The sequence below is a fragment of the Lissotriton helveticus genome, chromosome 7 (genome assembly GCF_964261635.1).
Source record: "Lissotriton helveticus chromosome 7, aLisHel1.1, whole genome shotgun sequence".
In the NCBI taxonomy this organism is placed as follows: domain Eukaryota; kingdom Metazoa; phylum Chordata; class Amphibia; order Caudata; family Salamandridae; genus Lissotriton; species Lissotriton helveticus.
The window spans coordinates 1,747,337,773-1,747,359,951 of NC_136068.1; the positions used below are offsets into that span (position 1 = coordinate 1,747,337,773).

A 22,179-nucleotide genomic window follows, 5' to 3' on the forward strand; every position below is an offset into this window, starting at 1 on the left:
GTGGAAGTTCCATTGTGTGCGCCATCCTGAAGCAGCCGGTCTCGTAGAGAGACATAATCAAACTCTGAAAATCCGTATTGCTAAGACATGTAAAGAGAAAGGTGTAGACTGGCTAGTAGCCCTGCCAGTTGCTTTATTCTTCATGAGGATGGTTGCACATTCCAGATCAGGTCTGTCCCCTTATGAGGTCCTATTCGGCCGCCCCCCAAACATGTGGGGTACACCTAGACCCCGCAGTATTACAGATGTTTCTAGTAATATGCTGACAGATTACCTAGCTTCCTTGATGTCTGCCCTACACTCTTGTCGTTCACAGGTTGCCGCCGCATTTCCAGACAATACCGAAGTGAAACCGCATGAGGTCATTCCAGGCGACCTTGTCCTTGTAAGGAACTTTGATCGTTCAAGTCCGCTGGAGCCTCGTTGGAAGGAGCCGCGACTTGTCCTTCTGACCACCCGCACGGCCGTGAAGTTGGAAGGCCGCAAGGGGTGGGTCCATCTGTCCCACGTCAAGAAGTTCCATGGAATTCGTAAAAAGACATTCGAAAAGGACTGCCAAAATTCTAAAGACTGCCTGAAACCAGACTTTGAACTTGATTATTCGGAACTGAAAGTTCCTCTGTTAGAGAAAACTCCGCAGCAGGAGTATAAATTGAAACTCCGGTCTAGTAAAATAAGTCAGCCAGTTTAATTGTCTAAGTCCCTCTCGGGTGAAACGGTTAGACAGGTTTCTGACATGTATGAGATACACCCCCATAGTGAGAGAGTTAGTCAAAACTCTATACGATGTATCGTCATTCTAAGTTTCTTATTGTTTCTAAGTTTAATGGTTACCTGCACAAGTTATGCATTGCATTTATGTTTTCCAGTTTCTCATGTAAATAAGTTTTCTAATGCTACAGTAGAGCACACATTTAGTGACCTGCCTCCTCACGAGCTATCCTATCGTCTTGCTATGAGAAATAATACATTTATCAGAATGTTACACTATTCACACCAGACCAGCAATGCTACTAATTGTTGGGTGTGTGGTCGACTCCCCCCTTTCCAGACACCGAAGGGAGTTCTGCCACTCTTTCCCTATCCGTTTTCACATAATGGTTCGTGTGGAGCATGGTCCACGTTAACGTCATCCTCAAATGATATGTCCCTTCTGAATAGAACATGTTTCCCCGACAAGCAAGGTCTCCCCCATAGAACAGGGTTAGATCTAGAAAATGAAGTTTATAATTTAGGTAATTATTCTTCGAATTTTATGGTCCTGAATGTTCAGTCTGATACTACTCCAGATTTGCCTGCTATTTCAGTACTACCAGTCAAAGGCGAATTATGTGTCAGAAAGAATGGTTCCGCACATGTAGGACATAGTGATTGTACTACTACTGTCGAGTATAGTGACAGTGGGAAATCTATTTTCAAAGCCTCACGTCATTCTTATTTTGTTTGTGGTCAGACCGCATATGTTCGTCTGCCCCTCGATTGGGATGGAACATGTTACATTGCCTTCCTACTGCCACCAGTTTTTTTAGCCCCATCAGATTATCACAGAAACACACATCTAGTACACGTCAGACCTAGAAGGGAGATCGAGTCCCCAATTGTCGATCAAACTGAAACTACTCTAGAACAATATCAAGACTTTAATAAAGGTTTCTTCTTCTTTATAGGACCTGTCCAGAATAGTAAGTTAATCCGTAGGTTAACCAGAACCCTTGAAGCAGTAGTGAATGAGACTACTTCTGCTCTAGGTAACTTAACCGAAGAGCAATCTGCTATGAGATTTGTCGTGCTCCAAAATCGTCTCGTTCTTGACGTCATACTGGCCGATAGAGGAGGAGCATGTAGAGTCATCGGATCTAGTTGCTGCATTTTCATTCCTAATAACGCGCCGTCTGTTTATTCAGCTATAACCAGACTTCATAAAATTGCCCATCAGTTACACCAGAATCCAGGCACCTGGACATGGTCCGGTTGGCTCTGGAGTATTATATCTGCTTGGGGATGGAAAGTATTGTCATTTCTAGGTATTGCAGTAATGATCATATTCAGTTGCTGCCTCTGTATACAATGTGGCCCTGCGATTTGCGGCATTTGTGCTACCTCTTGTATTCCTAGCCCTAAGTCCCGTTCCAAGACAATTCAAGACGAGCAAATGATGCTATATGAGATGATAGTTGGTATCATGAATATTGATGTTTCCTGATGGAAACGTAGGGCACAAGGAGGGAATGTGGAAAAGTAAATTTTGCCATGTTATATGTGCCTACGTGTTCCCCATCTTATGCTATATGTGCATGATCGATATGCATGTATTCCCCTCTGATCGATTAAAGACGCAATTATAGTTGTGTCCATCTCTAGTATGCCAGTTTCCAGTCCTCGTGAATACAACGAATATTAGGCCTATGTAATCCTATGTTGCCACATTTTACAGTGTGCACGTTAATTCATTGAATTGTCCCCGTTTCTAGGCCTCAAAAGGGCCCGGACTCAGATTCAGCTCCTGTCTCCTGAACCCTCTCAGAGGAGCGATACAGCCCCCACCTGCATCCCTGACCCTTCACTTACTTCATGCCACGCAGTGCCCGGCTCGGCCTGGCTCTGCCTCCCAGTCTGCCAAGAGTATGTTATGTTTCTAGTTATCAGTCCAGCCCTCCTTCTCTGCATTCCTAAGCTACTGAATCGCATCAATAGTTTCCGTCATGGTCTAGCCTTTATGTCTCCATGTAAGAGAAATACTGTATTAATATTCATAGAATATTCCTCACACAAGCACTACATATGGAATTATGCATGCACCAGTCTTAGTGTCTGTTAGCCTTTGCCCTGATAGCTTTTGGATTCTATCAACATGTTCTCTAAACACCAGATACTAGATAGGCTTTAGGTACATGTCGCTCTGACACTCCAGACTTTAGTCTCCTCTTCTAGCGCAGAAGTCATAGCCCCCAGTTCTCCCTGGAAACACGTCATTGCCCGTTTGCGCGCACCACTAGGTTAGAGGTCCCAGCTGCTCAGGTAGCCCCCTCCATGTTTCCGCCCCATTTATGACATATTCTGTTACGTTTACATCACATGTCTATGTATACGCCCTGTACACGCCTCTTGTTACACCCATTTTGCCCTTATCTTTCGCGACTGCTACGAAACCACGCCCACTGCTACGCCTATTGCATTGAATGTAATGTGTTTTGTTTAACTATATATACTAATGCACTGTTATTAAAAGTTATGCGCATCATTCCCAGATCCTGTCCCCGGCAGCTGCCGGGCCCTGCCATCCCATTCCCGTACAGGCTGTCCTGTTCCTGTCCTTTTATGCTTAATTAAAGCCTGTCAAACTCTAGCTACCTCGTATCTTGACTCTTATTTATTGAGCTACCTGTTTATTGATTATAGTCAAAAATAGAACCGGTAATTAATTATTTATTTACCACACATCCACCATCATTATGTCCACCACCACCACCACCATGTCCACCACGTCCACCACCACTACATCCACCACCAGGTCCACCACCACCGCCACCACATCAACCACCACGTCCACCACCACCACGTCCACCACCGCCATATCCACCACCATGTCCACCACCACCATATCCACCAAATCCACCACCACCATGTCCACCACCATCACCATGTCCACCATCACCACATCCACCACCACCACGTCCATCACCATCACGTCATCACCACCATGTCCACGTCCACCACCACCACATCCACCACCACCACGTCCACCACCACTATGTCCTCCACCACCATGTCCACCACCACCACGTCCACCACCACCATCACCACACCCACCTCCACCACCACCACGTCCACCACCACCACACCCACCTACCACCACCCACCACGCCCACCACCACTACCACCACCACATCCACCACCACCATGTCCACCACAACCAGGTCCACCACTTCCACGTCCACCACCACCATGTCCACCACCATGACCACGTCCACCACCACCCCATCTACCACCACCATGCCCATCACCACCATGCCCACCACCACATCCACCACCATCACATCCACACTACCACATCCACCACCACCCCCACCACCACCATGTCCACCACCACCACGTCCACCACTACCACGTCCACCACCACCACCATGTCCACCACCACGTCCACCACACCCCGTCCACCACCACCACATCCACCACCACCATGTCCACCGCCACCACCACATTCACCACCACCACATTCACCACCACCACATCCACCATCATCACGTCCACCACAACCACGTCCACAACCACCAGCACGTCCACCACATCCACTTCCACCAAATCCACCACTACGTCCACCACCACCATGTCCACCACCACATCCACCACCATCACCACGTCCACCACCACATCCACCACCACCACACCCACCACCACCACCATGTCCACCACCACTACCACCACCACCACATCCACCACCATGTCCACCACATCCACCACCACCATGTCCACCACCACCACCACCATGTCCACCACCAACACCACGGCCGCCACCATGTCCAACACAAGTTCTCCACCATGTCCACCACCACCACGTCTACCACCACCACATCCACCACCACCACATCCACTACCACCACCACGTTTGGTTCACCACATCCACCACTACGTCTACCACCACCACGTCCAGCACCACTACACTCACAACCACCAAGTGCACCACCACCATGTCCACCACCACTACCACATCCACCACCACGACCACGTCCACCACCACCAAGTCCATCACCACCACGTCCATCACCACCATGTCCACCACCACCACTTCCACCACCACAATGTCCACCACCACCCCCACCATGTCCACCACTACCATGTCCTCCACCACCACGTCCACCAACATCACCATCTCCACCACCACCATGTCCACCAACACCACCATGTTCACCAGCAACACCACCACATCCACCACCACCACCAAATCCACCACCACCACCACGTCCACCAGCCCCCCACCATCACCATAAGGTCCACCACCATGTGCATCACCACCACCACATCGGCAACCACCACGTCCACCACACCACGTCCACCACCACATACACAAGCACCACCATGTCCACCACCACCACGTCCGCCACCACGTTCACCACCAACACCACGTCCACCACCATGTCCACTACCACAACCACATCCACCACCACCACCACTACCTGTGACGAGTAAACTGTCACTGGTGGGCAGGGGCAATAGGAGTGTCAACCTTGGCTGTACATGGGACATTTAAGGATGCATTGGGTTCTAGAAGATGGGAATAGGGGCTAAAAGTATTACACCAGACCCAAGATACATTTTGAAGAGGCACAATGTCACAGGGGTGCTATAAAAGCACTCACATCATCTCTACCCCACAGTGACATACCTTCACAAGCCACTCACTCAAAACAAGCATTGGCATAGCCAATAGGTCTAGCCTTTGGGACCTTATAAGTGTTTAGCCATGCAACACTTGTCTGTTCTGGGCACAGTTTCGAACAGTCTTTGGGGTCAGCTCATGATTTCTTGAGATGTAATGTCTATGAGAGCTCTAGTACCAGCCCATAAACAACCTGTGTTTTTGCTGGGGCCTCATTACTGCGTTTCTGCCAGTCTTCAGAGAGCCTTCGAGGAATGCGCTTCCTCAAGATAAGCACAAGTTTTATAGGGTCCTTTTGTTCCACCCAATGAAATCTTTGTGTCCTCTTTAGAAGTGGAGTGGGGGGGCGAGGGTTTTATGACCCTTCCGTCCATTTGCCTGGAAACCCTTTGCAGACGTGAGCTGCATCTGGTGCTATGTTAGTTTTGCAGCACATGCCTACAATTCTGGAGCAGTTTTGTTCCGATTAGTATCCCTCTAAGTACAGCATCCGCTATTTTGAACTCTGGCTGATTGGAAAGTTTGGATACCTAACCCCTCCGTCCCTCCACCCCCAAATCCATTTTTGAGTGTTATATCAGCCTTGTCTTCGCGTAAGCAAACAGAATCAGTAGCACTCTCAGCAGCCCATAATAAATGCAGCTTCCTTTGATCTTCACCATTACTCCAAATACCCTGCTTGTAGGCTGCACACTGCTCCATAGCTCTGTATACTCTGCAGCAAAGCCAGGGAGATGACTAACACCTTTACAACCCCCCCATTGCTCAGCAAAGAGGCCAAAGAGTTGACGAGCAAATAGTCTGAACACCGTTATAGTCCTCATAACTTGGTGCGCTCAACACAGAGGCCAAGTAGAGAGTGAGCAGGTATTGTTAACACCGATATGGACACGCACCAGGCACTGCCTCACCTATCCAGCACAGCAGCCCACACACCTGATGCTGCTCGGTTCTTAATGGGGAGACATATTATTGGAAACTAATCAGGGACCCCGGATGATAAATTTGGAGGCAAACAAGGGGCCGGAGGCATGTGCGGTGAGGCACACCACACAGCAGTGTCACTATGCACAAGCATATGCACGTGTGCTCTTTGTGAGCTGTGGTGCTTTGGGCCAAGAATAAAATTTCTCCCAGCAAGAGCTGTAGTGTTGTCTTTGGAGTGCCTAGTGAGTGAAGAGGGAAGACAGAGGAAGTGCAAAAATGTGCTGCATACATGTATGGACTCAGCTGAAAACTAGCTAGGGCTTAGAATACTTCCTACTGTAGGGATATGACAGCCTGAATTAGCCTGAGAACCTTCCTCTACTGACACTACAATTGCTATTTAACCACCCTTCGAGCATCTTTGCCCTTCACTGCACCACCACACTACCACCAACAAGGCAATTTGTGTCTGTGGGACACACACACCACCAGCCGTCAGTGCACGCTTTGCCAACAGGCACACACACCACCAGCCATCAGTGCACGGTTTCAACAGGCACACACACACCACCAGCCATCAGTGCACACTTTCACCAGGCACAGACACAAACAGCTGTCAGTGCATGCTTCGACCAGGCACATACCACCAGCCTTCAGTGCACGCTTCCAGACACACACACCACCAGCCGTCGGTGCTCGCTTTGCCACCAGGAACACACACCACCAGCCGTCTATGCACGCTTTCAACAGGCACACACACACCACCAGCTGTCAGTGCACGCTTTCACCAGGCATACACACCCGCGGCCATCAGTGCACACTTTCACCATGCACAAACACCATCAGTCATCAGGGCACGCTTTCACCGGGCACAAACACCACCAGCCATCAGTGCACGCTTTCATCAGGCTCAAACACCACCAGCTGACAGTGCAGGCTTCCACCAGGCACATACCACCAGACGTCAGTGCACGCTTTCACCAGGCACACAAACACCAACAGCCATCAGTACATGCTTTAACCAGGCACCCACCACCAGCTGTCAGTGCACGCTTTCACCAGGCACACACACCACCAGCCGCCAGTGCACACTTCCACCAGGCACACACACCAACCACCATCAGTGCACAATTTCTACAGGCACACACACCACCAGCCATCAGTGCACACATCAATCGCAGTATGGCGCACTTTACTTTTAAGCTGTGTGGGACCGTAGTGACCAGTCACAAAGATTTGCGCACTAATTTCTTGAAACACAGTTGTTTCTTCACTGAGTTATCCGTGAAATAATAAGATCATTCACTCTGTTATACTTTCATTATTTTTATTCTGTTCTTGATTTCATCATTGCTTCATGATTAAATTCATTTCAAGACTATTCACATCATACTGCGGGCAAAAAATACTTTTTTCAACACCCAATGCATTTCGGGTCATACAAAGTCAAAGTCAAAAATGTTTATTGCATAATTAATTAAAATTATTACAAGTTACACAAAATAAAATAACAGTACAAAAGTTAATAAATTTGTCCGGGCTTGGAGCTGCAAAGCATCTACAAAATGGAATAAAATACAATGTGTAAAAAAAATGTTTGCATGGCAGCTCCAGCCATCTCAGTTTTTACTGTTTATAGTTTCCGTAATAGACCCGGGAATTGGGGAGGCCTTAGAGGCCCACCTCCTCCATGTTCCCTCTACTCGGTTTGTCCTAAGCATTTTCTCACCTCTGCCAGGAATTTGATACCCCGGCATGCCAGGATTATGGAGGAACCTCCCAGCCAACTTGTTACTGCGTGTCTACAGGAATGGATGTTTAGTTCGTTAAAAATAGGTTTCAAGAATTGTCGCCTCTGAGCCGTGAGTGTCGGGCATTCACAGAGAAGATGGGCTTAGGTTTCGGTTTTGTAACCGCAGAGGCGACAGTTCTCCGTCTAATGGGAGCTTTTCCAGGACGGTACTAAATCCTTCGAGATGTTCAGACCCATCCGGTAATCTGTAAACGCTCTTTTTAGATAACCGCTAAAGTGGGATGTGAGGTATGCATGAGGTTTTAATGCTGTAAAGGAGTTAATAATGGTCCAACCATGCCGACGTTTTGCAAGTGTGTATTTATCCTCCAAAATGGATCTTCTTTTTGCTGCCGCGTTGGCTGATCTGCTTAGGCCTCCTTTGTCCATCCCAGATATCCATGCTGGTTCCAGCTCCAGCTCTTTCAAGCAAGTTTTCAAATACTTTCCCCAGGTATTTGGGGTTTCGATGACCGCCTGTTTTTTGATTTCTTCCCAGCTCAGCCAGTCCATTGTATCTGTGTCTGCAGATCGAAGTTTGTGACAGAGTTTCACGAAGCCGCACATGCTCTCCAATTTCTGATTTTGCAGTCCAAATTCAAGCCTGATTTGCGATGCTGATGCGGATTTTGGAAGGTTAAAGACCGCTTTGTAGGTTTTGATCTGTAGGTCATTTAATAGGTCGGCCTCCTTGCCACACCAAGTGACTAGACCGTGGGATAGGGTTGGCATAATTTGGGCAGCCATTACTTTTAATAGGTGCTTGTAGTTGGGGCAGTCCATTTTTGCTTTTAGTAGACGGTAAGCGAAGATTAAATATTGGGCTTTTGCTTGTATTGCTGCTTTGTGCGCCTTGTGATTTGCTCCTTGTGATATTATTATTACGAGATACTTGTATGACCCTTGTTCTTCCACTGTTGCCCCATTTGCCATCCATTTGTACTTGAGCTTTTGTGGATCGACTAGACGGACCACTTTTGTTTTATCTTTGTTTATTTCCAGCCTTTCCCGATTCAAATAAGTTGTTAGTTTATTTATTGCTCTTTGTAGGCCAGTTGGTGTTTTACTCAGCAATACAATGTCGTCTGCGTATTGTAAAAAATGTATTGGGTTGTTGGCCAATGATGGTGGGTGGCAATCAGGCGAGTCCAGGACGCTTGTGAGGTCGGAGAGAAAGAGGTTAAAAAGAGTAGGAGCTAAAACGCAACCTTGTTTTAGGCCTTGGTGCGTTAGGATACTCATGGTTGTGCTGCCTCAGTTGCCCAGTTTCACTCTTGCCCAAGTGTTCTTGTATAGGACTATTATTGCCTTTAAAAGTTGGTTCGGCACGCCCCAGCTCTTTAATTTTCCCCACAAGCGCTCTCTATTCACCCGGTCAAAAGCAGACTTGATATCGATAAAACAGGCATACAGCCGCGCTCCCTTGGCTACCGCAATATCCATTAGGAGTGACAGACAAGTTAAGTTCATTATCGTTTCCATTCCTTGCCTGAACCCTCTTTGAAACTTGGGAATTATGTTTGTGACTCCTATCCAATCTTGTAGCCCTGATAGAATGCAAGAGGCGTAGAGCTTGGCCTCCACATCTATTAGGGATATCAGCCTATAGTTTGTGGGGTTGCGATGGTCTCCGTGCTTAAATATTGGTTGAATAATATTGCCGTTCCAGGAGGCTGGGAGCTCTGCTTGTTTGTATGTGTGATCAAAAAGAGACGTTAAGATCTCTGACCACAAGGCCGGATCATGCTTGAAGATCGCATTCGGCAGCCCATTCGGGCCTGCTGCTCCTTCAGACTTCAATCTTGATATTAAGATTCTCAATTCGTTTTTGGTTGTTAAACCGACCAATTCGCTGGGCCCCTTAGGATCTTCCTCTGTCTCTAATTCTTTGTGTTCCTTACTCTTGGATCGGTTTGTTTTCTCCTTGTTTACCTGTGTCACCCGTAAAACATTGACCGGACCTGGGTCTGTGCCACTGTATAAGTTTTGCACGTGGAGGGTCCGGGTTTCGGCTCCTACACCTGCTTCCTGTTGGAGTTTGGCCCCTTTGTTTAGATCATTAATGATTCCCCAGAAATCCCGACTATTTTGGTGTTTCCCCGCACATAGGAGTTTGTTCGGGTCATACTTGTGACCCTTCTTCAGGGGTCTAAACAGGAAAGATACAAGGCCAGTTCAGTCACTAGAATCAAATGTTACTCAAATATTCATCAAATATACATCAAATATACACCAAAAACATTCATGTTACTCTACATACTTGAAGTGGCTCAGTTTCAAAAATACATCATTTGTGATACACGCTGTCAGTCAACTATTATTATATGAGAAATACATCCTGTTGTAACTATTAAAACAAATGTCAAAGTTTGCATGATTAATTATAGGAGAATACTCGTGTGTTACCTATCGATCGTTTGCTTAAGCATCCTTTAACGGTGTTATCTCATTGTCGGGATCAAGGGTTACTGCATTCTAACCATTTACAGCGATATGTAATGTTTGGTGCTTTCTCGAAAAAGTACGGGTGATTCAACAAGTCTAGTTAATTGCGCTGCCATTAGATGCACTGACAGTTTGCCGTTAGGAATTTGATAAAAGATCTGCTCGCTCTACTTACGGTTGATCGTGAAAGCGTTTATGCTCGCCGCGCAGTTCTGCATTTCCTGGTGAGGAATTATGGGAGAATGTAAGAACCAATAGCGTTCTGTGTATTAAACCTATGTTACCCATGTGATATGAGGGTACGGCTTCAAGGTGAGTTTTACATCACGTGATATGAGTGCCCAATCGAGAGCCAGATCTATGTGTTGTTGACGCTAAATTTCGCAATACTGTGTTCAAATGGGTTCTGTATTAGTATGTCCTGATATTACACTCGTGAGGTAATAAAAATTTAAATTAAAACCGAAAAATGAAAATGAATATAAAAATAAAGACTGAATGACAAGTTCTGACTAGGATCTCCTAGGATTCAAACGTGTATGCATTAGCTGCAATTGTCTCGAAGAAGTTAACTACATGTATCATAAATGTGCATGGCCATTATACATACATTAACACTTGTGATCAGATTCAAGTTTTTACGGAAATTGAGAATTAAATGAAGGAAATGACGTGATCAGTTAATCAACTATAAAAAGCAAGCGTATTCCACCCTGTCATTCACGCCATATGGTTGTAGAGAGTTCAATTTTTTAATCCAATGAAATACTGCTCGCAAGCTTGATTTATATGGGTCCATGTCACAGCGTTGTTGCCCTTTACTTTTAAATATATTCATCTCAAGCTCAGCATGCCACCATTGCTCCAAAAATAAATACACATTTTTTGGGCCTACAATTTATAGACTTTTGTTTCAATTTGTGTTGCAATATTTAGCAATGCCAATAGCTCAAACTTAACTAATGCAAGACCTAATGCATTGCAAATGTTTGTTATCTTTAGTGCACTATATTCTATCTCACTTTTGAGGCTGTCCCCCGCTGCCCCATTGATGTATAAGTACTGCGGCCCTCGTATTCATCTTTTTGACTTTGGTGGCCTTCTGTGTCCGGGCCACCTATTGTTTTTCCACGCACTGGCTTCTTGACAGCAGCTGGCATGGAAGTTAACTATACTTCCAATATGGCGTCCGTCTATATCCAATGTTGGTCTCTGATTCACAGTCCAGGCGTTTCCTATAAAGTTACCGCCCCAGGTGAAATGTGATCCGGCGAACATATTTATTCAGCCACGCGCGGTTGTTTGGTCACTGATTCCTACGGAAGCAGAGACCCCCAGCACATTTGAACCAGAAGAATATAATGGTATGTACGCCCTCCAGGGTTATAGCTAGCTCAGAATCCTCGTACCCGTGTACATGCGGTTCTGCATTATACTTCATTGTCGTCCCCTCCTTTCTCCTCAGCTGTGGCCTTCACCTAGCCAGGACATCCTTTAATCGGGCGGCCCCAAGCTTACATTAGCTCATTTGGCTTTCCCAATTTGGAATTCACTGCTTAAGTAATTAAGGTTCTCTTCTACTTACGCTACCTTTCCGTTTTTAAAAATACTGACTCAGAGTACCGTGTCCACTTCCAGAGGACCATGTTTTCATTACTTCATGTCTCCTCTTTGGTTATTTAACTCTTACACTAATTTTACTGTCTAGGGTCCACATTTAATTTGCCCTTCGTTTGTGAAAAATAGCATCTTCATGGCATAGCTGCTTGAGGCTTCCACGCTGCCCAGTGTCCGCCTCTCCGTTACCGTCATCCCGGTTTTATCTCTAGACACATTTAGTGCAGATTTACTACCTCCACAGTATCATTGCAATGTTTCCTTTAATAATCGATTGATGCCTGCTATTAGGCGTTGTGTGTTTCATTGATCCCCGGTCTACTTTTTCTTCAACTCTGCTTACTACTCCACCTAGAGCTAGTGTGTCCACTCTGTACATTCTTAGAGGTCTGAGTTCTTAAGGCTCCATGTTTATATGTAGGTCTCTATTAGAAGGCGTACTCTATTTAAAGTGTGTTACTTGTATGCAACTAACCTTGGTCAATGCCCTATCATTTCATGAGTCAGTTTCCCACACAGTCATCAGAAGCACTAGACACTTTATAACTAGCACTGATTTTGCCTGTTCTATTTTTTCCGCGTGTTGCTTTCAAACTCCAATGTACTTCTGACCTTCTTGAAGTTTTCCTGATTCTTGACCTAATACATGGTCTTTTCTCCTGCTTGTCTGTGCCGCCGAAGTAGGTTCTTTTGTAGGATTGTAATCTCCATCATTTGTCGCTATGCTTGGCACTTTGTGCTATCTCTTTACTTTACCACTGCCTGAGACTGTCACCATTAGATATGGTTCTCTGTATCTTGCTTATATATGGCCTCCTGTTTCAATCTCTATATCTATCTGACACTTAGTAGTGGTGGCGTTATGCACAATAACTTCCCTTCACACTGGCATTCTTCTAAGTAGACAGTCCTCTTTGCACTTTCACAATTCGGGTTGGGGTTGTTTCTAATTCACCTTCACCATAGCTCCTAAAGGTATTGGTTATTTTTATATATTTATACATGCTTCTCCATTGTCATCCACAGATTATGTTTACACACACATATAAATAATGTAAAAAAAGAGGACCCTACACCACTTTGTAAATATTATGAGAACACATAACAGAAGTGAAAAAATACCTTTTGACCAATGCGGGGTATTAGGGGGGCCCAGCCTAAACTCTTCCAGGCTCCGATGGGCGTGGCCGGGGCCGCCCTTGGCCCAGGCTTTGCCCGGGTTCGGTCCCGGCTGCTTCCTGCACGAATCCCGCACCGCAGTACAGCTGGTGCTCTTTTGTGCACGACATTGAGGGTGTTGGCAGCACAAGGGCTGCTGGGACTTCGAGTCCCTGATGATGCGCGGTGCTCCCAGCGGTAGAAAATCAGACAGGAGAAATGAAGAAGCGGTTATAGCACCACTGGAATCCTGGGGTGCTTTTGTGCACAGCGTTGAGGGCTTTAGCGGCTCAAGGGCTGCTAGGACTCTGAGTCCTAGATAATGCGTGGTGCTCCCAGCAGGAGAAAATCAGGCAGGAGAAAGGAAGGAGTGGCTCTTTAGCGCTATATGAGAGGCAGACCACAGGGTAGTGGTGCTAGATTAAAATACCACTGCACAGTTTGTCATTCCTAATCTTAAAATAGGATTTGCTTTCCCATGTTTACTCGAACGGCTTGGCTAGCATCCCTATCAGCCACCATTTTTAAACTGAGACTGTGCATTATGACCTAACTTTCTGGCTGCTTTTAGTGATCTCATTTGTCTGACCAGACTCATTATATATTTGTCTTGCCATTGTTGCCTCAGAAGGTCGGCTCTAAATCACTTTGTCGGAGTTCTGATCCTGTTTAGATAAAGGTTGCATGGTAGACACACCGCCCTCAATTCATCTGTTTACCACCAGTTGACTTCCAATTAGAGGTTTTTCCTTTTTTAACTGGAGAAATTGTCTGTTCAGTAACAGTGGATAGACAGTGGTTACATACTAAAGAAAGCTCTACTGGGCTAATAGTTGGCAGAACCAAAGACCACAACTTTTTAAATTTCGAAATGGTTTCCTCCATCTTAATTTTAGATAAGACGTGTTGATTGAGAGACATCAGTTAGGGCAGCTGAGAAAGCGGGTTTGTTAGCAACGGTGATATCAATTTGAATGAAGAAATGAGCAATAAGATCCTTTAAAACACCACACCAGGAGCAAACATGTCTTCAATGTCAATCGAATTCAATTGCTTTCACTGCTCACTTACCTGAGCTGGAAGCTCTTCCACACAATAAACAAAACAAGACTGTTTGACTCCACATGTAGGGCCAGACTTACAAAGGTTTTGCAGTACTTAGACACAGTGCAAAATCTTTTCCAGGATTTGCAAACGGACGCAAACTGGTATTTGCATTAGCAGGGGAGTAGCTAGAGCTTGTGGCGCCCGGGGCTATCCCTCAGATTGCCGCTCCTGGCAGAGGGGTGCTGGGGAAAAAGGACAGCAAGCACTTGAAAGAGGTCCGAGAGGCAGGTAGTATCACCATTAAAAGTTTAACCCAATCATGCAAGTTACATGCACATACATGACACGGTCCAAGGCTACACAGTTGAATACACCGGTGAGAAATAATGCGTGAGAAAGTGCCTACAGTTATACCTCTTGAGAAAGCAGCACTAATTCTTACCAGACAGCAGCCGCTGCGGGAGCAGCCACGTGGCTCAGCTCTAGCCCATACAGTGGTGGTGATCCAGCTCGCTCTGTCCTGTACATTAGTGTCAAGGTATTTAGCTCCTATGACACACTTATGTTTTAAATTTAAATTTCCTGCTCATCAGGTCCTTGAGTTAATTACACCTCCTGCGCGGAGTTAAATAATTAAGGGAGGAGGCCCGTGTTCGGCCTGTCACCTTCAGACCCTCAACACTTGCTGCATGCTCAGGCTCTATCATGGTGGGTTCTTTCCGGTCGGTGTGAGGCTGAGAGCAGGTGCTGAGTGTCTTTAAAAGACACAGGGCACAGCTCTCAAGACAGCGGTGCCACTTTACAGCTTGTCTCACCATCATCGGTCTGTGCGTGATGTATCCCAATTGCCAGCAGCTGTCCACAGCCAAGGAAGGTGACACTCCAAGGGACTATAGGGGCCCAAGGCCAGCAGTCTCAGTCTTTATATCCCTAGCTGCCGCATTGTGACTCACAGACTTGGTAAGTGTCAAAATGAAAGCTGCTGAGTGCTAACATTATAAATGTTCCTGTTAAGGTCGGAATTTAAGGTTTAATATCATAATCATGACTAGATATTTGTTTTACGATACGATTAGGTGACTAAGGCACTTCTGTTTCTCATGCTTTACATCACTTTTAATATCTTCCTACAGTTTTTCATTGCTCAAATGAGTGTAAATTCTGATACTTATATGTTTAACTCATATTCATTTTGTTTGTGTGAAAGTTTCACCCATAGTTGTTGAAGTATCACTCATAAATTAAAAAAAATAATGAAAATGTCACACACAGCAATCTGAAACCTTGGCAGTTATGTTCCTTCCCTATGAAAACCGTTTAGTTCTTACCTCACTCAGCCTCCAGAAGCACTCCACAGTGGTGGCAGCCAGTGCCAAGGTCTCTATGGCAGGGGTTAGTTCCCTTCTGCTGCAGCAGTAAATCGCCCAGCACTGCCACTGTCCCAGACTCCACTCCTCATGAGAGCGCGTAGTGGTGAAGCGCGACACGCTTCACTGCTACGTTCTTAGCGCGAGGGCTGGCCAAAATAATGCCTAGGGCCGTCATTGGTGGCGCTGGCACGCAACAAGATTGACGGCTCTGGGACGGACCCACAAGGAACTACAATAAACGTGGTACGTTGGAGCAGCAATTATAATCACAGAGTAACGGGAAACATTTACAAGCCAAAAAGAATTGCACCGGGAGGTCAGTAGAGACATGATTGGCAGATTGAAAGCGAGAGGATATAGCAAGAGCACGATCAATAGGGCAGTTCACAGTGCTGATAACAGAAGGAGGGAGTGCATTCTATTGGGAAGAAAAAGGGTTGAAATCAGTCAGAAAGGTCAGACACCTAGGTTAGTAACAACATACAATAATGAACATCTATTTGTAGGTAACAGAATGAGAAAATATTGACAGGATGCACCTAAGAACCAAATCATCACTTTCTGTAAAGCTAAGTCAGTGCGAGACTATCTGGTTAGGAGTGACATGCCCAAGGAGAAGCCCAAGTGGATGTCATGAAGCCGGGATTTAATAAGTGCAGGGCCTGCAATGCATGTAAGCAAAGGTAATAAATTCAAAGCCTGATGATGCTGTACCAATACAGACCCTTTACACGCGGCGCCTCCGTCTAAAACTGAACTCGGACAAAACGGAAGTCCTTATCTTAGGTACATCCCCCTCCGCCTGGGACGACTCTTGGTGGCCACCGGCCCTGGGAAACACACCCATACCGACGGACCACGCACGTAACCTGGGCTTCATCCTGGACCCCTCACTCTCGATGACCAAACAAGTCAACGCCGTATCTTCATCATGCTTCAACATCCTTTGCATGCTCAAAAAAACAATCCGTTGGATCCCCACCGAAACAAGAAAGACGGTCACCCACGCACTGGTCACAAGCCGGCTGGACTACGGAAATACCCTGTACGCCGGAACCACCGCCAAACTTCAGAAAAAACTCCAACGCATCCAAAACGCCTCAGCTAGACTCATATTAGACATTCCTGCAAAGATCACATTTCCGGTCACCTGAAAGACCTTCACTGGCTCCCCGTCAACAAGAGGATAACGTTCCGCCTCCTCACCCACGCACACAAAGCCCTCTACGAACTTGGACCTGAATGCCTCAACACGCGCCTATCCTTTTACACCTCCACCCGCGATCGTCCAATCAAGCCCTCGCCGCTGTTCCGCGCATTCACAAAGCCACCATGGGGGGAAGATCCTTCTCCTACTTAGCGGCCAAAACCTGGAATTCCCTCCCCATCCACCTCCGCCTTGCACAAAACCACCTATCCTTCAGAAAACAACTGAAAACTTGGATATTCGATAAGTAAAATTCCCCCCCCCCTGCCTCAAGCGCCTTGAAACCCTCTTGGTATGTAGTGCGCTATATAAGTGTTGACTTGACTTGACTTGACTTCTCACACTCCTCTGGCAATGACACACGAAACAACAATGGACAACAGCTGGTCTCTTATCACCAGCCTCCTACCAGTAGTGAGCGGCAGTCCTGTTTAGCACTGCAATGCATGTCAGACAGGCACGCCACCTCGTCCACTTCACCCCCAGAGGCAATCACACTATGGCAGAAATGAGCTAGGTAATTTTACCTGCACTCTAGCATGGGCCAGAGAAAACAACATTTTCATTCGCCGTCGGAGCACCCTGCGAAGGGGAGGGCTCGTCCAAAGCTTGATCCGACCCTGAGCTGACAGAGCTCATTGGAGTCCTTCCCCCTCCATCTGCCATTCGCCGGTCCAGTTGCGCACCACACCACCACTACGCTCACCACTACGCTACGTCGTGCTGCATGTACTGCAAGATATAGAAAGCAGACTAGTTGCAAGGAGGGCGGGGCGCTTCAAACGGAAACTGGGCCGCGCCCATTGCGGCGGTCGTTCTAATTTATTTGGTGACAAATAAATTATAAAGTCCGCCGCAATGGGCCCCAAGTGCCGCGGCGCGGCTGCTGCCCCAGAATAGAGCCGCCTGGGGCGGACGGCCACCCCTCGCCCCCCCTAGCTACGCCGGTGTGCATTGGTTTGTAAGACAACGTGCATGAAGCACTGCTTTGCAATACTTGCATCAAGGGGGCATCCCATGGGTTGTACATAGACATTCCTGTGTAACCACACAGGGTTTTTTATACAAAACCCTATCTACTAACAATAGTGCACAGAGTGTTGCACTAACAATTAATGCCACTTTGACGCAGGTGTTAAAAGGAGGAATGGTTTAATTTCTCCTTCCTTTACCCACTTTGCATGTGTATTGCAATGCACAGCACACATTCAAATTGAGAAAAGGTTTAAAGTTAGTCTAATCATAGTTTTTGTGTACTGGAAGATTATGGTGTAAAGGTATGAGCATGTGCTCAGCTGTGTGGTGCTGCCCTGCTCTCACCTTGTCATGCAATGCAGCACAGCGTCCCTGGGTGCTGCACTGCGTTGGGACACATGTCTGTAAATCTGAGCTGTTAAGTTTACCAGTGCTGGTTTGGGGTCAGGGGTAAAAAAAATTCTCAAGTAGTGGAGCTGGAGTTGGGTGTCATTTGCATCTGGAATGATGAGACCAATATCAGGTGTTATATCTTGTTTTTACCAGAATTGGTTATTTGCCTGGTGTGGGAATATGTATGCCTGTTAGTTCTCACATGAGTAGAGACTCACTGTTGTATATGTCCCCCGCATGTTGAACCTCTTATGCATGTACCCTGGTTTAGTTCGAGACCTTCAAAGTTGTTTTACTTTGTATGGACAAAGCCTACTTTTTTCATGTATAAGATGCATGTCGTGCCATTTGAGTATCCTTCCAATTTTAGAATTATTTTAATTGCTCACATTTACTACAATGAGACAGCAAACTAAGTTTGATCCCCTTGACAACATGAAGACGGAAGCTTATGGGTAGTGGGAGCTAAAGTATAGCATGTCTTCAAATGCAGATAATGAGGACTAACTCTGTCCTCTGGAGGAAGAGGTAACAAGTGAGATTAGCAACCTGTGCAATAATTCCAAACCAGTCAAATGCAGAATTAATCTGAGAAAATTAACATTACGTCATGTCATAGCTGCAGTCTAACTGTGTTCCAATGAAATCTACAAAGTATTTGCAAGTTTTTAAAATGATAAAAGCTGCAATAAAATAAAGGCTTGGGAGAACTTCCTGGCTCTGGAGCTTTTGTCCCGACTAGTTGTAAATCTATGTTCCAATAATTAAATTACCCTTGTCTGCATTCCCTGTAGGGTCTCAAGACTGAAAACAATCCGTGCACTGACGCCAGTACAATGGACGACAAAGAAGATTTGTATGAGAACTTCAGACGTGACATCTTTCAATACTCGTCCATCCACTTCTCCAGAGCCAAGCCTGGAAGCCAGCCCATCCCAGTTCCAGAAGAGACCTTGTATTCAGAGGTCAAAGTGCACTAGCTTATGGGCGTCCCTAATTTCATGATCCATGAAACCATATGTTTTCAGTGAAATAAGAATGATTTTCTGTACATACACTCACCTGCCTGTATATGCCTCCACTTCTTAAGAAGTGCTAGCAACAGTCCATTGTCCCAGTGTAGAAACATTCTGTGCTGCTATTGGTTGTGGTAATCTGTTGGAAGATGCAGATTATGATGCATGAACTCTCATTGGCTGCAATATTTATAGACTCTACTGCTTAGACAATAGGTAAGCTTGCTGACTGTAAATCTCTGTGCTGGTGATTGCCTCTGGTGTTTCTCAACCATGTATCCAATTGATAACAGCATCCTAGGTGAAGCATGGGTGGAGATAGTAGTCTGAAGGTGTCTAAAAGAGTGAAACTCCATCTTTTAAATCGTCAAATTAAGCAGACTGAGGCCTTTTGATACTGAATACTGACAAGGATGAAGAATTACTTTAGAATCAGTCTGGAAGTAATCTGCTTTTGGCAACATTCATGTTAGGAGGTTTGAGACGCAAAGTGTAGCAGCAGCCATGATCCCTATCGAATGTTTCGGAATGGCAGGATGTTTTTCTGTGTTTACAAGTGACTACACCAGGGTTGTTTCTTACAATTGAAAAATGTAATTGTACTATCGTTAAAAAGGCACTTTTAAGCAGTGATACCTAGGTTTGCAATTGATTATGTTTAAAGTATTCAAACCACCCCTGAGAGTGTTAATAATTGAAAGGAGGGGCCGAGTCAATTCCATTTCCAAACTTTATTTCGCAGTAAAATGCATAAAAGTACATAGACAAAAACTCAATTCATACAAATAAAATCTACAAAAACCAATACAGTCCAAGATTCTAATCCTTGGGGAACTACCGGTGCTGCTGCGGGAGATCGCAAACAAAATGTTCGCAGCAATGACTTCTTCTTCCTCTCTATGGTATAAAAAGAACAATAAAGCAGAATATGCAAAATTGATTGTTTTGACGGTTTATCAAATGGGCAGAGGGGAAGGTGACTTATTGGGAATACATTCAGCGGATGTCCCAGAATCAACGGAATGTAGTTTAATCGGAATCTAGTCAGAATATAACGATGCTGGCAGTTCTCTACAGAGGAGAAGTATGAGAGTGCACCATAGTGCACTTGAGTTAACACCTGATATACATTTATGATGTTTTTTTCCACTGGATGTTCCCCATCTGTCCTTTGCACTTTTCTCCATAAAATGTTTTTTCAGCTTTGATTTAGATACGCTTTCACAAAGAGCCTGTATGTCAGAGCCGTACTAATCCCAGAGAGCTAAAAGTTTGTCTAACATAAAATAACCATGTCATTTTAAAGGCATAATCTAAATCCATAATTTGTTTTGTACAGTGTTCCTTTTTCATATCGATAGCCACATAAATAATGGGGCCAATTTGACAGCAACACAAATATAGGGCAGACCTACTTCATTGTGAGAGAAAATATTGGGGCATTCTGCTGAGAAGGACAGTAAGCTTTTAAGACATTTGTCTTCCATACCTTGGAGAGCCTCCACATCCGCGGTCCCCCAAATAGCTGCCCAGTATGTAGCTATTGATATCGTTTTGGCTAAATACATTTGAAACATTTCCTGTATTGGTTTCCTGCCAAATTTGTTTGAGAATCTACAAATTGCAGCTATAACTTTACCCATATGGTTTGCTCTATTTGGGAATTGGGACTATCTCTTTCCATAATAATTTGGAGTCAAAGACAATACCTAATTAATAAAAACATTCTACCCGTTCTTTCTTCCCCCATCTAGATGGAATCTCATTGTCTTCTTTGTATCCCCACCTACAACAATAATAAAGGACTTCTTTTTATTTACATGGAGATCCAGAGCACCCATAAAAGCATAATGGAGAGCCATGGGAGTTCTAGCCAACAATACTGCATTGTCTGCATATTGCAGAATCTGACGGGGTGTTGGCTCTACCCGAGGGGTGGCTTTAGTATTTTTAATCAGAACATCATGTAATTTATTGGTATACAGGAAAATAAAAAGGGGGCCAGAACGCACCTTTGTCTTACATCTTTTTAAATTTTAAAAGATTTGTGCATTCCCCTTGTTTCCCATAACAGACCATGACAGATGCATCTGTATATAGATGCCTTATAAAATCAATCATCAAGTCCTCCACTCCCATGGCTTCCATAATATCCCATAATTTGCTGTGTATCACACAATCAAATACCGTTGACAAATCCATAAAGGCCATATAGAATTGGCCTTTCTTCACAATGGAGTATTTTACCGCTGCTAGTGTCAGGTTGAGGCACTGATCCAATGTGCCCCTGCCCTTCCTGAAACCGTACTGCACTTCAGCAAAAATCTCGTTTTCTGACTCCCAAATTTCCAGCCATTTAATAGTCGTCTGCCCCTGAGTTTGACTCTGCTATTTATTAAAGGGATAGGTCGATAATTAGCTGGATTAGAAGCTTCCGCTTTTTTGTATACAGGTATTATCATTGATTGCTTTCAGAAAGGTAACGGCACAGTTTTAGCTATTGAATTCAAAATATTTGTCAGTAAGGGAGACCATAGTGATTTATTTTCAAGGAAACTATCCAATGAGATCCTATCTGGCCCTGCAGCTTTCAAAGTAGAGGACTATGAGATGGCAATCTCTATTTCTTCAGAATCAAAGGACATGTACGTTTTATCCTAAGAACAGACAGCAGGTGGAAAGGAATCTTCCACCTTTCGAAAAATAGCCTGAAAATGACTTATCCATGTTTCCTCGTCTATATGCACATCCAAGGATGGTCCACCCTTATCTATCAAAAAGGGGGAATTAATCAACTTACAGAAGGCTCTGCTATCACTCCTATATGAAGCTTGATTATATATTTTCCCAGGCCT

General features: G+C 45.3%; 1 protein-coding gene across 1 annotated transcript in view; it reads left to right on the forward strand.

Annotated features, from left to right (window-relative positions):
* Positions 1-20,129, forward strand: part of LOC144770732 (sialic acid-binding Ig-like lectin 13) — an 847,291-nt gene extending 827,162 nt beyond the window's left edge. The window contains exon 12 of the mRNA XM_078655470.1: positions 19,103-20,129. Coding sequence (XP_078511596.1) covers positions 19,103-19,288 — 186 coding nt within the window. The 3' untranslated portion in view covers positions 19,289-20,129. The remainder of the gene's footprint in view (positions 1-19,102) is intronic.
* Positions 20,130-22,179: the final 2,050 nt, after the last annotated feature.